Source organism: Neolamprologus multifasciatus, chromosome 9, assembly GCF_963576455.1.
Source record: "Neolamprologus multifasciatus chromosome 9, fNeoMul1.2, whole genome shotgun sequence".
Lineage (NCBI taxonomy): Eukaryota > Metazoa > Chordata > Actinopteri > Cichliformes > Cichlidae > Neolamprologus > Neolamprologus multifasciatus.
Window position 1 is genome coordinate 11225498 of NC_140447.1, and position 16913 is coordinate 11242410.

The window sequence follows — 16913 nt, forward strand, 5'->3', positions numbered from 1 at the left end:
CTAAATCACAATTTAAATCATTCAACTGATTCCAAACTTTCATACAATATGAAAAATGAGAAAATATCAGAGAATGGATAAAAATTGAGCTGCTGGCACCTTTAATTACTTTAATTACAACTTTTATTACTCATGCAATTAAAGTCATCAGTTGGTAACATCTTCCTCCTAACAGAGTTTTTCCAGTAGCTTTTTTCTGTAAGATATAAATGAAATGGCTTTATGATGAGCTTACAGATTGAGCACACAGCTGAAGGTCCCGGTTTATTTTTCTGATCATTTCTCATCTGACTGCTTGTTTTTTATGTGTTCCTCTCTCTCTTGTTGCAGACGAGGAAGGGCTACGGAAAGACTGTGATGGAGATTAATACTCCCAAAATTGATCAGGTTCCAATTATCGATGTCATGTTGACTGACTTTGGGGATCCGAACCAGAAGTTTGGGTTTGAAGTTGGGCCTGTCTGCTTCCTTGGCTAAATACAAATGAAAAAGTCAAATAAAAAAAATAATAAATAAAAAAAAAAAAAAAGGACTTGATGGGGCCAACAAAGAAAGTCAAGTTGAGACATTCTGGGTACTACCAAGCCCCATTTTTAGCCCCCCACCCTTTTCCATGCCACATGCAAGTTTTGAATAAGAGATGGTGTAGCAAACATGTCTTTCCATGTATGTATGTGTAACCCAGGAAAATACTTGTTGCCCTTGTGGGGCTCGAACCACATGACTTAACCACGCCACGGAGCAAAGTTGAAGGACAATTGAATCGTGTGGCAGAGGAGGGTGAATCGGACGTAACCGAGGGGGGTGACACGCGTCTCCTCTCTGGACTCTCCAGGTGCTGTATGAAAACAACAATAAACATGGTGCTTGTTCAAAACACACACAAAGTATAAAAGAGGTGCTACAAAAGAAGGTGTATTTTGCTAATTATAAAATACTGTAATTATTATTTTGTACAAAACTTTTATTTCTAAATCCCCTTTCAAAACTTGCATGTGTATCAGATTTCACTTTTGGCTCTTTCATTTCAACGCTGGTTTAAAGACATACAGTGTAAGTTAAAGGCATCATTAAGTCAAGTCAATTTATAATTCTGTCTTTTTGTTCCAACACTTACTGTGTACATGTCATGAAGAAAATAAAAGTGAGCATTCAAACAGTTCTCTATTGCTAAATTAGACTGTATGCCCTTTGTATATATTGACAGTCCAAAGCATGAGGTTACTTGCTGTTTTGCCCTTGTGACCGTAGGTGAAACAACTGGAAGTATTACACCTGCACGTATATGACAACATCTCCCACTAATGTTGTGATCCTGTGCTAGTAGGAAGCAATCATGGCATTCATCTTCTTTTATTTAATTCTATTTTTCTTTTGTTTGTTTGTTTGTTTTTTTTTTCATTTTCTGACAGGCTTTCATTTTGGTTGGATACCTCAAACTTTCTTGATAACCTTTAAGATGCAAGGTTGCCATGCCCTGTATATACCTTGGTTAAGCAATTAAGTTTATATATATTTGGGTGGGGATTTTTTTAAAGAGAGAAATACATTAACTGTTAGAGATCCACTGTTCAGATCCCTCTGTGAATGCATTGAGAATCCCTTTCGGTGACCCATTTTTGTAACTAAGATGTTTTAATGTGCTTTTTATAGTTCATTTAAATATTAAAAACCGGATTCTAAACAACAGTGAACTGAATGTCTCAACAGTTTGTGTAAGATGATTTTGGAGAAGATCTACCTACTGTACATGTGAAATGCTTTAAATCAAGGATATGTTCATTCAACTAAGACTCTGGGCTGGTGCAATTCCATCTCTTGAAACCAATAAAGTACCATCTTACACTAATTTACGTTCATTTGGAGTACATGAGTGGAAACATAAAATGTTTTTTATTTGCCATGGAATGGATGAAAGAGACTTACCTGCCTTCATTTTTAAATGTTTCAGTATCTGCTGCTTATTTACCCCTGATCAGCCTGTGAAATGCATGCTGTATTTCACTATCATGCCTATTTGAGAAGCATGCGCACACAATGACACTTAATTCCAGGGAATACACTTTATTTCATTCATTTGGTGGTAAAAAAAACTGGGCTTATACAGAAAAGGATGTAAAGACTGCAGCAAGTGGGGTTAGAGTATTATTCTTTGCATATAGATGTTACATGCTGGGCGCAATTTACTTGAGGGGTTTTCCCCCACTGATCTATGTATCCTTGCCTCTCCTGAATTATTTTTAGCCCTGGTGGGGGGGCTAAACCAAAAACTTCACCAAAGTCATTAATAGTACTTTAAAAATAGATATACCAAGATATTCTGTGACCTTTCAGTGTGGTGCCAAGCACAGATTTCTGTGAAAACCACAACTACCTAAATGAAAAGGATTTAGAGCAGCAGATATGCCTATTTTACAGCACTCTTACAAAGTAAAGCTGAATTTATAACTGCTGAGAATGAGGTTACAATCTCATTCTACAGTATCATTAAAGCATTTTTATCCTTTTTTTTCCTATCTGATAAGTAAGAATACAGTCGTAAAAAGAAAGTTTTCATAGCACTCTGCAAGCCTGTGAGAAACTGCATACGCCGCATGATTCAGTTGCTCGTAGAGCTACCATCAGCAGCAGGGACTATCAGTAATAATTCTCTGTATGACCCCCACAGCACTTTGGTCAGGTGTATGTCTGGTCTCAGACTGGGCCACTGCAACATTTCGATTTTTTTTTCTTTTTTTTCTGTTGTAGTTGCTGCTGTGCTTGGGATCATTTTCCTGTTGCATGAGCCAATTTGGACCAAGCTTCAGCTGTTGGACAGATGGCTTCACATCTGATTCTAGAATGTTTTGGTGCACTGAGTAGGTCACAGTTGGCATGGCAACTGCAAGGTTCCCAGACCCTGTGTCTGCAAAACAAGCCCTAATCATCACACCTCCACCACTGTGCTTGACAGATGGCATAAGGTATTTGAGCTGATGTGTTGTGTTTGGTTTCTTGACTGTGGCACTGCACATTTGGGACAAATACCTCCACTTTGGTCTCATCTGTCATTGTTCCAGAGGTCTTGTTGTTTGTACAACTTGCAACCCTTCCAAACAAGCCATACTACAGTACTTCAGCCTTCTTTCTAATGGCACTGACATGAACTTTAACATTTCACATGCTAACTGAGTCTCAGATGTAGCTAGCTTGGGTTTTTTGCAATTTCTTTGCAAAGTGCACACTTTGACCTTGTAGTGAATTGGCTGGGTGGTCCATTCCTGGGGAGATTCTGGTGAACACTCCAGACCACCAAACTGCTAAGCTTAATCAAGTGCATATGGCTACTACTTACCCTCTGTAGGGTGAATAAGTCCTGTGAAAACTTTCTCTTTCACATGACTGTATACTGTAGCTGGTTGTTCATGTATGCATTACTTATTTGACCAGATGTTTTGTATTAAAGTGATCTGGCAAACATGGCCCAGTGTGGCCCCAATCTAAAAAGGGGATTTAAATCAAGCTTGTAAAATATCTGTTTTATTAGTCTGGTAATACTTTGTCATCAAATCGCTAATTCATTTTTTTTTTTTTTTAAACAGAGGAAAATTGTGAGTACAGTGGTTAAGTTCAAGTTAGAATTGGAGAGCTAAAGCCTGTTTTAACTCCTACAATCCATAATGTGTATAGACCATAAAGAGGAAATGTCACCATCAAGTGTTGTAAATATGAGCCAGAAGGCTAGCTAGCTAGCTTTGCTTAACAGAATAACTGAAAATATGCAATCATAATGAACTACCCTGGCTGTGTCCACGAGCAATAAAATTCCCAACAACAAATTACATCAAACCTTACCATTTAATTTGCTCAATGTTTGTGTCAGAGAGTAACAGAAACACTTTGCTGGTTGACCAGTTAATGCAATGAACAGCTAGCTTAGTCTGCCTCTGCGCAAAGGTAGCAAAATCAAATCAGGAGCATATTAAAAGTGCAATAATTAATAATTAAATATTAAAATTGCTATCGAAATATAATCATGGAAACAGTATTTGCAAAATACCATATAATCACTAACTCTGGTGCATAAAACATTTTCAGAGTGTAATCATCTTTGGTGCACTGAGAGAAGGAAAAGTTTGGCTAGTTTTATCGTTGTCTAATAGAGACACAAGTTTAAATTAGCCTTTGAGGTCATTAGAATGTAGCTGATCTCCACAGGTTTGTTCTAGAGTTGAAAGTTCTTGGTACTTATCCTTGCTTTTTTATCAGTAACTTGAAAAAGCTGAATGAAAGCGTGTATGGCAAGAATACAGTGTTGTGTGTCTTTGCTGATTCCTCTTGGACTCCACAGTAACTAGACGTGATTGTATTAACAAAAACAGAGACAGGCCTCGTCTATCTAATGAGAAATCAAATAAATGCATTTCAAATGTAAAACTATTGCTCTACAGTTTGCATCTCTCTTAATTCATCCTGAAAGTGCCCATTGTCTTTCTAATAATTGTAATTCCATTACAGTTGTGTAGGTTGTTCCAGCCAATTCACTGCAGTTCTGCAGCTCCTCTTCTCTCCTTGAAATTATGAGGGGCAAAACAGGCCTAATTAGTATTCAGCCCTCCTGTGCCTTCTTGAAACAAATGTTAGCAATGGCCTGTGTCACTTCAAAGGACTGACCACCGCTAAACCTTTTATTTTCTCCTTGAAAGGTGTAGAAGAAATCCTCATAATAACAACTGACATGTCTGTGCTAGGCAGCAAAAGAAATGGACTTTCTTTTTCTTTTATCTTTTTTTTTTTCCTTTAGATTGTGGGTCTTTGTAGGGAAGCGACCAAAGAGAATACTCATGTGGAACTACACACAAGCAAAACAATCAAGAAATGCTCCCCGTGGGTTCAGAAGCAAATTCAGCTCCACAACTCACGCTACCTTCTTTATAGTCCTTTAGCAAATACCACGTTTGTCTCAAGAGATTGCTCACACCCTTAATAGCTCTTTTTAAATATTCAATTCACAGAGTTTATTCAAATGAAGCAATCAAACTTCCTCGAGTTGTTGTGAAAGATAGTCGTAATAATAATCTCCTACATTACCATATAAATGTCACTTTTGCTGCATTTGCTGTCGTACACTGTGAGGTGAATTGTGCACAGAACAAGATCTCAAAGAGCCCCGCTGACAGAACATCATTTTTTATTAACAGGAGATCAATGGGCAAAACAAGCTGCAATTGCACTGCATGAATGATTGATGATTAGTGAGTAGCGTGGCTCAAAAGCATCACAACAATAGCTTGTTAACAACAAAGCAAAGATACACTAAGCTGTACAACTTGAAAGAAGCCAAATGTCAAGTGGGGGAAACCCTCAAATTTCAGCGAAAACACAATATTCTGGTTGTCCCTAACACAAGATCATGTTTCCAGCAGCTTTTTAATAACATAAATCTCTATTTCATGTCCCTAACTGGATATGATAAAGATCGCTTTGGAATAAGATATCCAAAACCTAAAACCACAGCACTTTTATAAGCTGTTGATGGGTCTAGTTTGTTTCTAAACTCATTCATAGACCTAATCAAGTCCGGTTTTACTGACTCCAGCAAATGTTTGTGTTGGTTCAGTGTATACAGAAGGTAAATAATTACAAGGACACCACTCACAGGGAACATTAAGTCTTCAGTTGCTTCAGCAGAGAGGGAGGAAAAGCATTTGGCTGTTCATATTACTGCTCTATTCCTCTGGATCAGTGGATATGAAAAGATTACACGGCACCCCAAGGATCACACAGGGACTTCACAGTCACAGCAAGAACTAAGTGTGGCTAAGATACTCTAGTGAGACAAGAAAGCGGTAATTCTTAATCAAAATCACCTTGAACTGTAGCATACAGCTCCTTTATAATGAAAACCAGACAGGGTTGATTTAGCAAGCTCATATACAGCAAGCTAATACGCCTGACGCCGTGGCATGAGAATGAGGAACATGTTATTTATTTGGAGATCGGGGTGTAGACATTCCAACAGTTTCTCATACAATTATAATACAAGGGAACCTCATACCACTAAAAACAGAAAACATATAGTATTGAAAGCAAAAGATATTTAGAATAAATTAGTGATGGGATTTCCGGCTCTTTTTAGAGATCCGGCTCTTTCGGCTCCGAACCGGCTCTTCAGGTTGTTTTGTTGCTTTCATTTTTTAATCATTAACAATAATATAAAATTATGCAGAAAAGGAATTACTAATGTTAAAAAAAGTGGTTGTTTATATATGGCCCCTAGAGACAAAGCACGTACAAACTCTAAAGCATATACAAACTCCAAAAAGCACGTACAAACTCCAAAACACATTTCTAGCATGAACTGAACTTCCAAAACAGAGCTACCTAGATCACTTAAATTACACAATTGAAAGCATATGTGTATTGTTTGTGTATTTATAGACAAACACTCATATTTATTCAAATAATTAAAAAAAAAATTCATTTACCTGTTACTACCACACACCAAATCCGGTTGTTGATACTTCCTGGCTTGTGTAGCCACTAGGTAACAAAAGCTCAACACTGCGCCCAGCATCCTGGAGCACTTCTGTTGTCTTTTGTACGTGATTCTGAGTTTGTACGTGCTTCTGAGTTTTTACGTGTTTTGGAGTTTTTACGTGTTTTGGAGTTTGTACGTGCTTTGTCTCTAAGGTCCACCATAAATATACTTTATTTATTCACTCCACATAAAATGTAATAAATAAATCATATAATACAAAGAACAACTATTTACATTTCAAACTTTTAACTATTTAAATTTTCTGCTTTTTCCTTTTAAACAAATTTAACGTGAAACAACACAAAACACTGCAAACCACAACACAATTAAATATAAATTAAAATATTAAAACAAAAAGAAGATGCACATTCTCTGTCATATGGGCCTGCATGATTTCTGAATCCTTTATCATCTGCAACTGAAAATAGTGGATGATTACTATACCTTTCTAATGTGACGTTGTTGTCCCTCGCTCTCTTTCTCTCTGGCTCTGATCCTGTGCTACTGCAAGTGTAACTAACGCCCCTCCCCCCTCTGCCGGTACAGGCCGCGCGCGAGTTTAGCGGAAAAAAGGGCGAGAGAGAGGGTGAGAGAAAGAAAAAAAAACCTCACGGCTCCCAATAAGGAGCCGGCTCGCGTCGTTCACTTCAAAGAGTCGGCTCTAAGAGCCATTTCGTTCGCGAACGACCCATCACTAGAATAAATGGAAATAAGATAAATATTTTCAACAGAACAAACCCTTTCTGGGGATTACAAAACTTCTCAGGATTTACTAAAGTTGTTAAAGGTGTGTGATGGAAAGGCATGGGCTTCCCCTTTCAAGTTAAATTTAACCATACAGGCTTTACAGTCACACAATCATACAACTTTGCTTTGGTCAATTTCCTGCTTATATCATTGTAGACTTAAACAGCATGTCAACCAATTTCTACTTGATGTGGCTTCATTTGCAGGTGGTCCACAAAACAGTCGAGCTATCAGAGAGAGAGAGAGAGTCGTGTAATAGAAAAATAAAATATATTCAATTATCAGAAGTTATCAGTTGCTAAGAAAGATTATTCCAAATTTATAATAAGAATTATGCAATGCCCTCAGTCACAAAGCGTCTTGGAACTCTTTTTTTGTTTTTGTGCGTTTCTGTGTTTGCTGCCTCTCCTTTTTAAGAGCTCAAGCAGGGCTCTAACAACTCTTTCACAAACATTGTAAGGATTCATGTCATGCCTACAGTACACGTCTAGACAACATTAAAAAAGGGGGAAATTTATGGGTTATTAAGCTGAAGATTTGAACTATTTTTTCTTTTTCTTTGTTTTAAATGGCTTTAGGATCCTGGATGGATGTTGGTGGATGATTTTGGTTAAGAAAAATAATCCTACAGATGCTGGCTGCTGGTCAGGCCTACAGCAGCTATGACTGATAAGCTCGTGTTATCTTGTGCAATGTACTTTGTCCGCATGCTGCACATGCATTTGTGGGCATGCTGTGTTACAGATGTGCTTTTTGCTGGCAGGTTAGGTTTTGCCATGTATTTGATCAATCCCTCCACTAACGTCAGTTATTCCACACCGAGCAGTTCCTCTGCTTGTTCTGTAAAATAAAAACATGTATAAAACCTGTACTTATTTTTAGTCATCACTCACACCATTTTGTGGTCTGCTTGATTCCAAAACAATATGGAAATGATAAAGGTGAGTCTGTTCTCATACATTCAAACGCCGTCAGTAGATCACATAAATACATTTCTAAGTCTGGTAATGTCACCGGTGTGTTTACCTCTCCAGATCTTGCTTTTTCAGTATAATTACAGAGCTCTTTGTTGCGCAGGCTTGGCTGCTTTTGGCTGTGAAAGTAGTTTAGCAAATCACGTTCTTCTGCAGGGGACTTGTGCGTCAATGCCAATTTTACCTTGTGTTGGAGGGAAATCATTCATCTACTGCATCCTGCTGATTCAAACTGCATTTTTGAATGACGTTATTACCATTTTGGTACTTTGATGTTACCTTTGCAAGAGGTAATTTTGTTATTTTGCAATTAGCGATAAAGAAAAGCTGAAAAGAACCTATATACACACAGCCTGAAAGGCTAAATCATGAGGGCTGATGGCTTATTGAGTCACATCATGTTTTCCATTATTTAATTATCATTATTTTATTTTCAATGTTATGTTTCACAAAAAAAGTGCAATTTACTTAAAATGACTTAAATTGAATGCAATTTGAAAATAGAGAGTTGTCAGTGCCACAATAGTAGGCTCTGATTGGCTGAAAGCAACAGAAGCTTCATGGTTCAAATCAGGTAAACTAGCTAAGTGGAGACTCTCGAGCTTTAATGCAAACTGAATTTTCTAGCGGCAAAACGATGTTATTCACTTCAAATCTGACCTGACAGTTAGTGGTTTCAGTGTTCAAAGACAGACTTCAACTGTTATTATGGAATTAAAATGGGCTAATCCTCAAACTATAAATGATTACAGCAGAAATTTCCCCCAAAAGTTAAACTTTAAAAAGAAATAACAGCAAAGCTCAGCTCTGAACTGCTATTTCTCTCCCTTCCAAATTTCCTCTCACTCTTTTCTGTTCAGGACATCTCTACATGACAGCGGGGTAATCGCCAGATGTGCACTTCTTCCTTTTTACTACTCCTATATGACTCTGCAACTAAAAGCAGTGCATCAAACATGCAGGCTGAGTGCTCAGTCAGCACAGAAAGTGAGTGGCAATCATCTGAATGCACCAGCCTGGATTTCTGCTCAATGCAATAGTCAAAAATAAGGAAACACAAGACACTGGCTGGGAAACTCAAGGAAATGATCTCCTGACAGTCACTATCATATTCAAACATGGACAACATTATGCGTGTTTGTGTGCGCTCTAAGCTATTTTTGTGTTTGAATTAATTAGCATCCTCATTCCCACATGTTACTGAATTGTCTAAAGAAGATGAAAGGGCTGAAGGAAGCTTTACAAGCTTTTACAAGCTTGTCTGTAATCAGCTGAAAGACTTTGAAAAGATTCTTTACACGTTATTTAAAAAAACTAATTTAAAATAAAGAAATGTGAAATAAAATGACAAAAACACTAGATTGTCATCTAAATATTTGTCACATTCTAGAGATATCAGCAGCAAAGCAGTGGATAAAAATGTGTCATCAACAAAGATATTTGGGTCTTTCAAAGGATATAAGAGGAAACATGTTTTGGATGAAACAGTGTACTGCTTGGTGCATCAAATGCCTGATATGTATTTTTTGTTTTACATGGAAGAAAAAAAATCAGATTTTAAACACCATCAGACTTTGGCAAAACATAAATGAACCTGTAATTCCAGGGAACGTCCAAAGAAGACTGTGATGGCCAAACCCATGGCCACACTCTAGAGTTGGTAACTCTTGTGTATTTTTATTTCTTCACTTGAACACAATAACACATTTTAGTTTCCAGTAAGTTTATTGATTGGTTTAGGTACATTTGTTCTATTTGTAAGCATGCACATTTACTTTACTTATGTCTACCAGTTTATTGCTTTGTTTGATTTTTGACTAACCTTTGTTTCTTTACTTGCTTCGTACCTGCCATGATCCCTGGGGGTTGCCAGACAAAAGGTGGTTTAAAGCCTTTAATACAAAGAGGGATAATTGGACCACACCACCGCTTCCTGCTGAAGGGGAGAACGTGTATTTTCTTTAATTAAAAAAGCTTTTGTATTTGATTAAATATTTGAGTTTGGATTTTCTTCCTTGGTGTTTAGTTTAATAACAAACTGCATCGTTTCTGTGGTTTATGATTGTGTTTGTTGAGTTACCCCTCGTGTATCATAGTGATCTGATCAGCCATTATATATAACCTTGTGTGTCATTTCCTGTTTAGGCCTATTTTTCTAATAATTCTTGTGACGACTCCTGCTTTTTTCAACTTTGTCCATCACAAAGACACATAACTAGTTTGGCTTACTTTATGTTCATCTTTTTACTTGCAAGTAGTGTTTGTTTCTACATACAGCACAAGTCAGCTCGCTGCAGATTCTACTACACCGGATGACCCTGATGAAGGCCACGAGCTGAAACGCGTTGGTCTATTATTAAAGTTGTTCATCTTCCCTCAAGTGTTGCTGGAGTTCCTGCTTTCTATCCTCTCCATGCACCTTGGAAGCAGGTGAAGTTGTGCCAGAAATTTTTTTTTTGCTGCGATTCTACTGCACCTGAAAGTTTTCATTTGTTAACTAAACTCCAAGTTGATTGTGTTTTGTAATTTTTACATTTTGATTACGCTGGGTATTTCAGATTAAATTGCAGACGTTGTAATTTTATCATTCATGTTAGCACAAGCTCCTGCTGAAGCCCTGCGTGCAAAATGCTGCGTTACCCACAGTCTTCACAAATCTCACCAGTTGTGTACCTCTATGATTGAATTGCACTTAAATGTTGGCATATAACATTAAGCTCAACTGATTTACTCTGTTTTCAGATATTTTGGCATTTTTTAAATAAACTGGGTTACCTTTTATTATGTAACATTTATAAACTTACTTAGCTGCTTATCTTTAGTTTGAACATCATTTTTAAAGAGACTTTATGTACAAAGCAGTACTATTTAAAAATTGTTTGCCATAATAGAAAGAATACCAGGCACCACCACAAGACCCAAGTGTATTTTAGCATGGCATTTTAAAACGGTGGAAACATCTACTTTTTGGGGAATTCCTTACCTGGATGATTGAGCAAGCATCAAGACATTGCTTCTCACAGTTGCACAATCTTGGTTCCAATTAATATAAAATCTCAGTCTCAGCACTCCCATATTTACTGTGCACTGCTGGGCATTTGGGAAATAATTCCATTATTAGGTAAATAGGCATTTTTGGGGGGGGACTCGACTGTCTTGACAAGTATATCGGAGTAAGCAATTAGGGTCACTCACTAGTGTTGCATGCTCACTGATTTGATTTAATTGTGATTTAATGACTGTCATGATGTCAACAGGCAGTACATTTTCTTTGGTTCTTTGTCTAATTGAACTGACAGACCTCGAGGGGAGTCCAGTATCAGGTTTTTTAATAAGTAGCTGTTTATTTTCCTAATAATTTCACGTTTTAAAAGACTTCAAATTTAGGCCCTTAAAGGTTTGTACAATTCGATTTTTTTCTGTACTTCACCACAGTGGGCTTTAAATAAAACAATCAACTTGTGGCTGAAGTGCAGACTTACAACTTTAATTCAAAAGGTTTACCACAAGCAGGTGATGTATGTTCCCTCGTTATTGTTCCTTCATTATTATTGATCTGGAGTTGAGTCTAGATTTTGAGAAATCAGTTCCATGACTGTTGTCCAATGGCAATGTGTACTTTTCACTGAGAACTAGAGAATCCAGAGAAGATGTACACTAAGACTTCATTTTTTATGTAAGTGGCCTCTTTAACTCCCTGCTCAAACCAGTGTCCCTCCCTGCACGGGTTATGTACATCCTGTTCATTAAAAGAGTGGCCACTGGCCTATGGATGTAAATGCAAACTTCTGGTCTAAGGTAGTTCTTCTGTGTTGTTATACACTCAAACAACCTTTACCTAAGGGTAAAGGTTGTTTGAGTGTATAATTCATGTAAATCCTCTTGGCACTGAACTACATGTGCTACGTTGGTCTGTTTGTGCCGGAGGATCCGATTCGTAGGGTGGACTGATTTCTAGTATAGAGTGTTTTGGGGTTTAGAAGTCACAAGACTTTTTTCAATATGCATCTGAGCTGTTCCAACAACACTCCTGACACACAAGGGCTCAGTGTCGTTTCAATTCAGTTTCTTTAAGAAGAAAGCAACAGACATACTTATTATATGTTAACATTATGCCACCTTGATTGTTAATCAGTGGAATGTTTTCTTCTTGATGAACATCATCAGGTACTAATGTCTCAAGGTCTGCAGTCTTAATCATGTCATAGACTGACTGCGAAGACAGAACCATGTAGGAGTTTTCTGGATGAATTTCAGGAGTCCGAGTGGACAGACTGGTATCAGTCACTCTCAGAACATTCTTAGAGAAAAACCTTGGACTGTTATCAGTGATTCACTGAATAAAATGGCCTGAATTGGTAGCTAGTGTATTTGTTCTTGTTCTATATTTGCCTTTTAAAATCCTCTAGTGGACTTCAAGGTCACAATTAAAAAGAAGGGTATAAAGAAGCAGAGGGAGTGATCAGAGAAGCACCCGAAGTGATTGTGAATAAGCCCTAAGGCAAATGCCAAGGCTCCCCTCGTTAGAAAACCTGAGACTGTCAACGGCACATCCACTGGGAACCATAACAAAGCTCACCCCATGCAATGCTTCAAAGACACACTCTCATTTGAATAAGTTTAGATGAGTTCTGCGCTCCACCCTCTCATCCTATGCACCGGGTGCTGCAGCCGGTGCGTGGCCATGAATCTCGAACAGGACAGCAGGCTCTCTGACCTCACTACCAATAAATTTTAGTACATCTCCTGGGAAGTAGTGAGCCGATACGCTCTTAAATAGCAGGTAAGGGACAAGCGTGAAGATTGTGTTTACCAGCCAAGGACACGGGATTCAAATACCCCAGGCTGGGGGAAGACAGGGCAGGCAGAATAGATCTTGGCAGCACCTGTTAAAACATTTAACAAGTCGACTTTTCAAAAGTAATTTCTTTACTTGAAAGGGCAGGAATACATCTGAGGAAACAAAGGGGCGATACAGAGAGGGAATTGGGGCTCTGCATTTACATTTAATTATAAAGTTGTAATAAAGCTGCTGTCAGACAAACAATACCTCGAAGTAAACAAGTTCAGCAAAAGCCTGCATAGTCTGAGTGTATTATAAGCATCTTGAGTGAAGTCTGTGGTCTGTCTCTAGGATTACATCAATTATTAACTCTCTGAAAATGCTGCAGTTACTTCTGCTTACTTGGTCAGTTAATGTGTGTGAATGCGTGTGTGTGTGTGTGTGTGTGTGTGTGTGTGTGTTTGCTATACTGTGGTCATTAAAACTCACACTACATTATTCCCATCCCTGCTGTATCTCCCTCCCTTCATCTTTGTTCTCTTACTTGGAGCTTTTAACATTCTTTTTCTTTCCTGTTTTTTCAGATTGTTTCCTGTTTTTTCGTGTTGTTTCCACCTGTTTCCACATTTCCTCCCTCCTTCTCTTTATGCTAACTTACACAACTTCTCTCATCCTGTGATCTGGAAAATCATCCCCCACCTTCCTCCTCCATCATCATCATGGATAAGCTTTCAGTTTTTTAATTGAACTTCAAGGTGAAAGTAAAGAGGTAGCTTTAGGGGGAGCTTAGAGAATGGGAACGCATTTGTATTCTACAGAGATTTGTTATCAAGTGGTGCGCCATGTGACAAAAAGCCACGCCTCCTCAGTCTTGAGACTGGCTGAAGAGCCAATGTCATTTGGCAGCTTTGGCTTTTCATCTCTTCCTTCTCCTGATTCCAGCTCTCACTCTCATATTGGCTAGAAAGAGCTAAAAAGTGGAGATGAGAGTCGAGTGAAAAGATTATGTAGACATGTTAGCTGAATTAAAGGCACCCTTCTGCTTAACTGTCTGTGTCCTGCATCCTTTCTGAGTGTCTCTTTGTGCCGTCACATTGTCCCCTGGGGGTTTGCTGTGTAGGAGTTACCTAAACCCTAACCCAGCAACTCATCAGCCACCTGTTGTTATTTCACTGTCAACCTTTGTTAGCTTCTCCCACAGACTTTATCCAAATACCTTTGGTTTATACTACCTCACTGACTGCTGTTCATCTTTGCAATCAGGTCCTTTTTACTGAACTCACAACAGCAGTTTGTGTAGCAGAATAATACATAATGATGTTTTTCCCCCCCGGTCAAACTAATCATTTTACTCCCCTTCATATTCAAGTAAATATTGCATGAAAATATTGTTTTCAAACGGATTGTCCATTTTTTTTTTTGCATGCTTATCAAACATCTGTGTTAACTTTATATGCATTTAATTTGCATATTAACTACTGTTTTTCAGTATGTACTTGAGTGTATTTCTAACAAATTTTCTGATACTATACTTGGTCCTTTCACATTTTTTTAATTGAAGAAAAAGGTCTGAATAGTTCCTCAGTCACAGGATGGCTGGAAAATAAGAGAAAACCATGAAAGTCTGACAGGATTCACTTTCACATTCACTGTTTCCTTCTGCAAAGAATGCCGCTTGCTTTTCACAGGTAAGAATGTTCTACACAAGGTCGCACATATCCACCCACCACTGATGGATCTGATCTTTAGCGTGCACATCCTCGACAGCCTTATTCACATCACGACCACTTGAAGTCCTGACGTCCAAAATAGTCTACCTGAAAGACTGACATTTTCATTTGGACATAAACTATACGCCACTGAGATGCTGTCATCAACCTTGTTCACACATTGCAAATTTCATTTAACAGCCTCATCACCTCAACGGATGTTGATTAAAGGTGGTTGTAAAGAGAGGCAGAGGCTTCAGCCTCTCACTATTACTGCATTTATTGACAATAAATTCAAGCAGATGAAGACCAAAGACAGGAGTAAAGGATATTCTTGCATTTAAATGTGAAAAACTTGGGAGGCATTTTTCCAACTGAGACTTGAAATTAAGACCCTCGGGAATGGAGGTGAATTGAAAGCAATCATTGCTCATTTGACCACGATCCATCTGGCCTGACATTTTAATGATACATCTCCAGAGCAGTTTCATCTCTGTGTAGCCTGAGCAAAAAAAAAAGTGTCACAGCATTTCTCTCCTCAGGAGGCTGAAGAAAATGAACTGATCTTCACCTTAATCTCACAAACACTTACACATAGGAGAAAATCGCGGATGCTGGAACCTTTGAGATAGGGCATGTTGACATGGAGCCTGACATTTTATCTGGAAAATTACATCTATGAAGCATGTTATTCTGTTCCTTGTAGAAGACAGAGGGGAAAAAAAGAATCATTTCTGTGACTGTAGCTCAGGTGGTAGAGCAGGTCACCTACTAACCAGGTGGTTGATGGTTCAATCCCTGTCTACTCCAGTCTGCATGCAACTTAAAGCTTTGCTCAGAGTGTGAATGTTAGATAAAAGTGCTTCTGTGAATGAGGCAAGTTATGTAAAGTGCTTTAAAAGCTCAGTTAGAGTAGAAAAGCACTGTATGAGAACCAGCAGTCTTTTATTGTAGTTTAGAACTAATTAGTGATAAAATTAATTAAGTTGCAAAACAGTTAGGAGACAAGTAATTTATAAAAAAAGTAGAAAGCAAATTCATGATTTCTTGCTTGATGTCTCTACACTGTTAAATCGCAGTGAAACAATTATCACAGCTATTAAGAATACTCAAAAGATGGCAGCTGTTGTTAACACAATGAATAGGTGCTAAGAATAAGGTGAAAAATCGTTGCCTTGTTGATGCCACTCAGTTCTCGCTTTGTTCTTCAAGCGAATTTTAAGGGGATTTTTTAAAAATGCATGCCTAAAAATTGCTTAAACAATCACACGCATTTAGCTTTAATACCTAGGAGTTTGTGTGATGAAAAATGTCTAAATTTACTCTGCTGTTTTAGCCCCTTTCAGTTTACTTCCTTCACTAAACCTCAAAAGGACTTTGAACAATCCCCTAAGAAAAGTCTTTGTTGAATCCAAGTTTTGGTTAATAGTACAGCTGGAAAGGAGTGCAGGAGTCATTCACAAGTAAAGGAGTGTGGCAAGATGTGCTCTTCACAGCCGCACACTGGATTCACATGTTTCTGACAATGCTCTCGAACATTTTGCATTAGATGGAAGCAATTGATACTGAAGATGGGTTAGTGCTGGACTAATAAGCAGTGTTGGGGTGTTTACTCATAAAAAATAATTTGTTGCACATTACTTGTTACTTTTCTAAAAAGTGTTGCATTAAATTACTCAGTTACTCACTGGAGAAAGTAACCTGTTTACACTACTCATTACATTATATTTGTATTACTCCATAAAAAGCTACAGTCCCAAACACCAATACAGATCCTCTTCCTAATAATAACAACAACAACAATGTATACTTTGTTGATCCCCGTGGGGAAATTCCTCTCTGTATTTAACCCAGTCACTCAGTGAAGCAGTGGGTAGGGACAGTACCTTAGGGTAGCCGTTCAGTGGATTCGAACCCTTGCCCTTCCGATCATGGGGCCACTACGCTACCTGCTGAGTTATCCCTGCCCCTAAAGAGGACACACTATCTTTCTTTTAGTGTTCACATGTGAACATAATGTTGACAACACAAGGCAAAATTGAAAACCAGCAGGTCTGACCTCTCATTGCTGCCTGTTTAAGTTCAGATTCTGGATGTTGGGTTGGGGGTCAGCATACACTCAGCTTGAACATCATTCTGGATTTTTGGCTAGCTTTTTGTTAGCATGCTGTATGTGCAGA

At 38.1% G+C, this 16913-nt stretch overlaps 1 protein-coding gene across 3 annotated transcripts in view; it reads left to right on the forward strand.

Moving 5' to 3' along the window:
- col11a1a (collagen, type XI, alpha 1a) overlaps positions 1–1709 on the forward strand; it is a 68483-nt gene extending 66774 nt beyond the window's left edge. For all 3 annotated transcript variants that reach the window (XM_085172895.1, XM_085172896.1, XM_085172894.1), the window contains one exon: positions 331–1709. In XM_085172895.1, the coding sequence (XP_085029021.1) occupies positions 331–477 (147 nt within the window). In that variant the 3' untranslated portion in view covers positions 478–1709. The remainder of the gene's footprint in view (positions 1–330) is intronic.
- The last annotated feature ends 15204 nt before the right edge of the window (positions 1710–16913 follow it).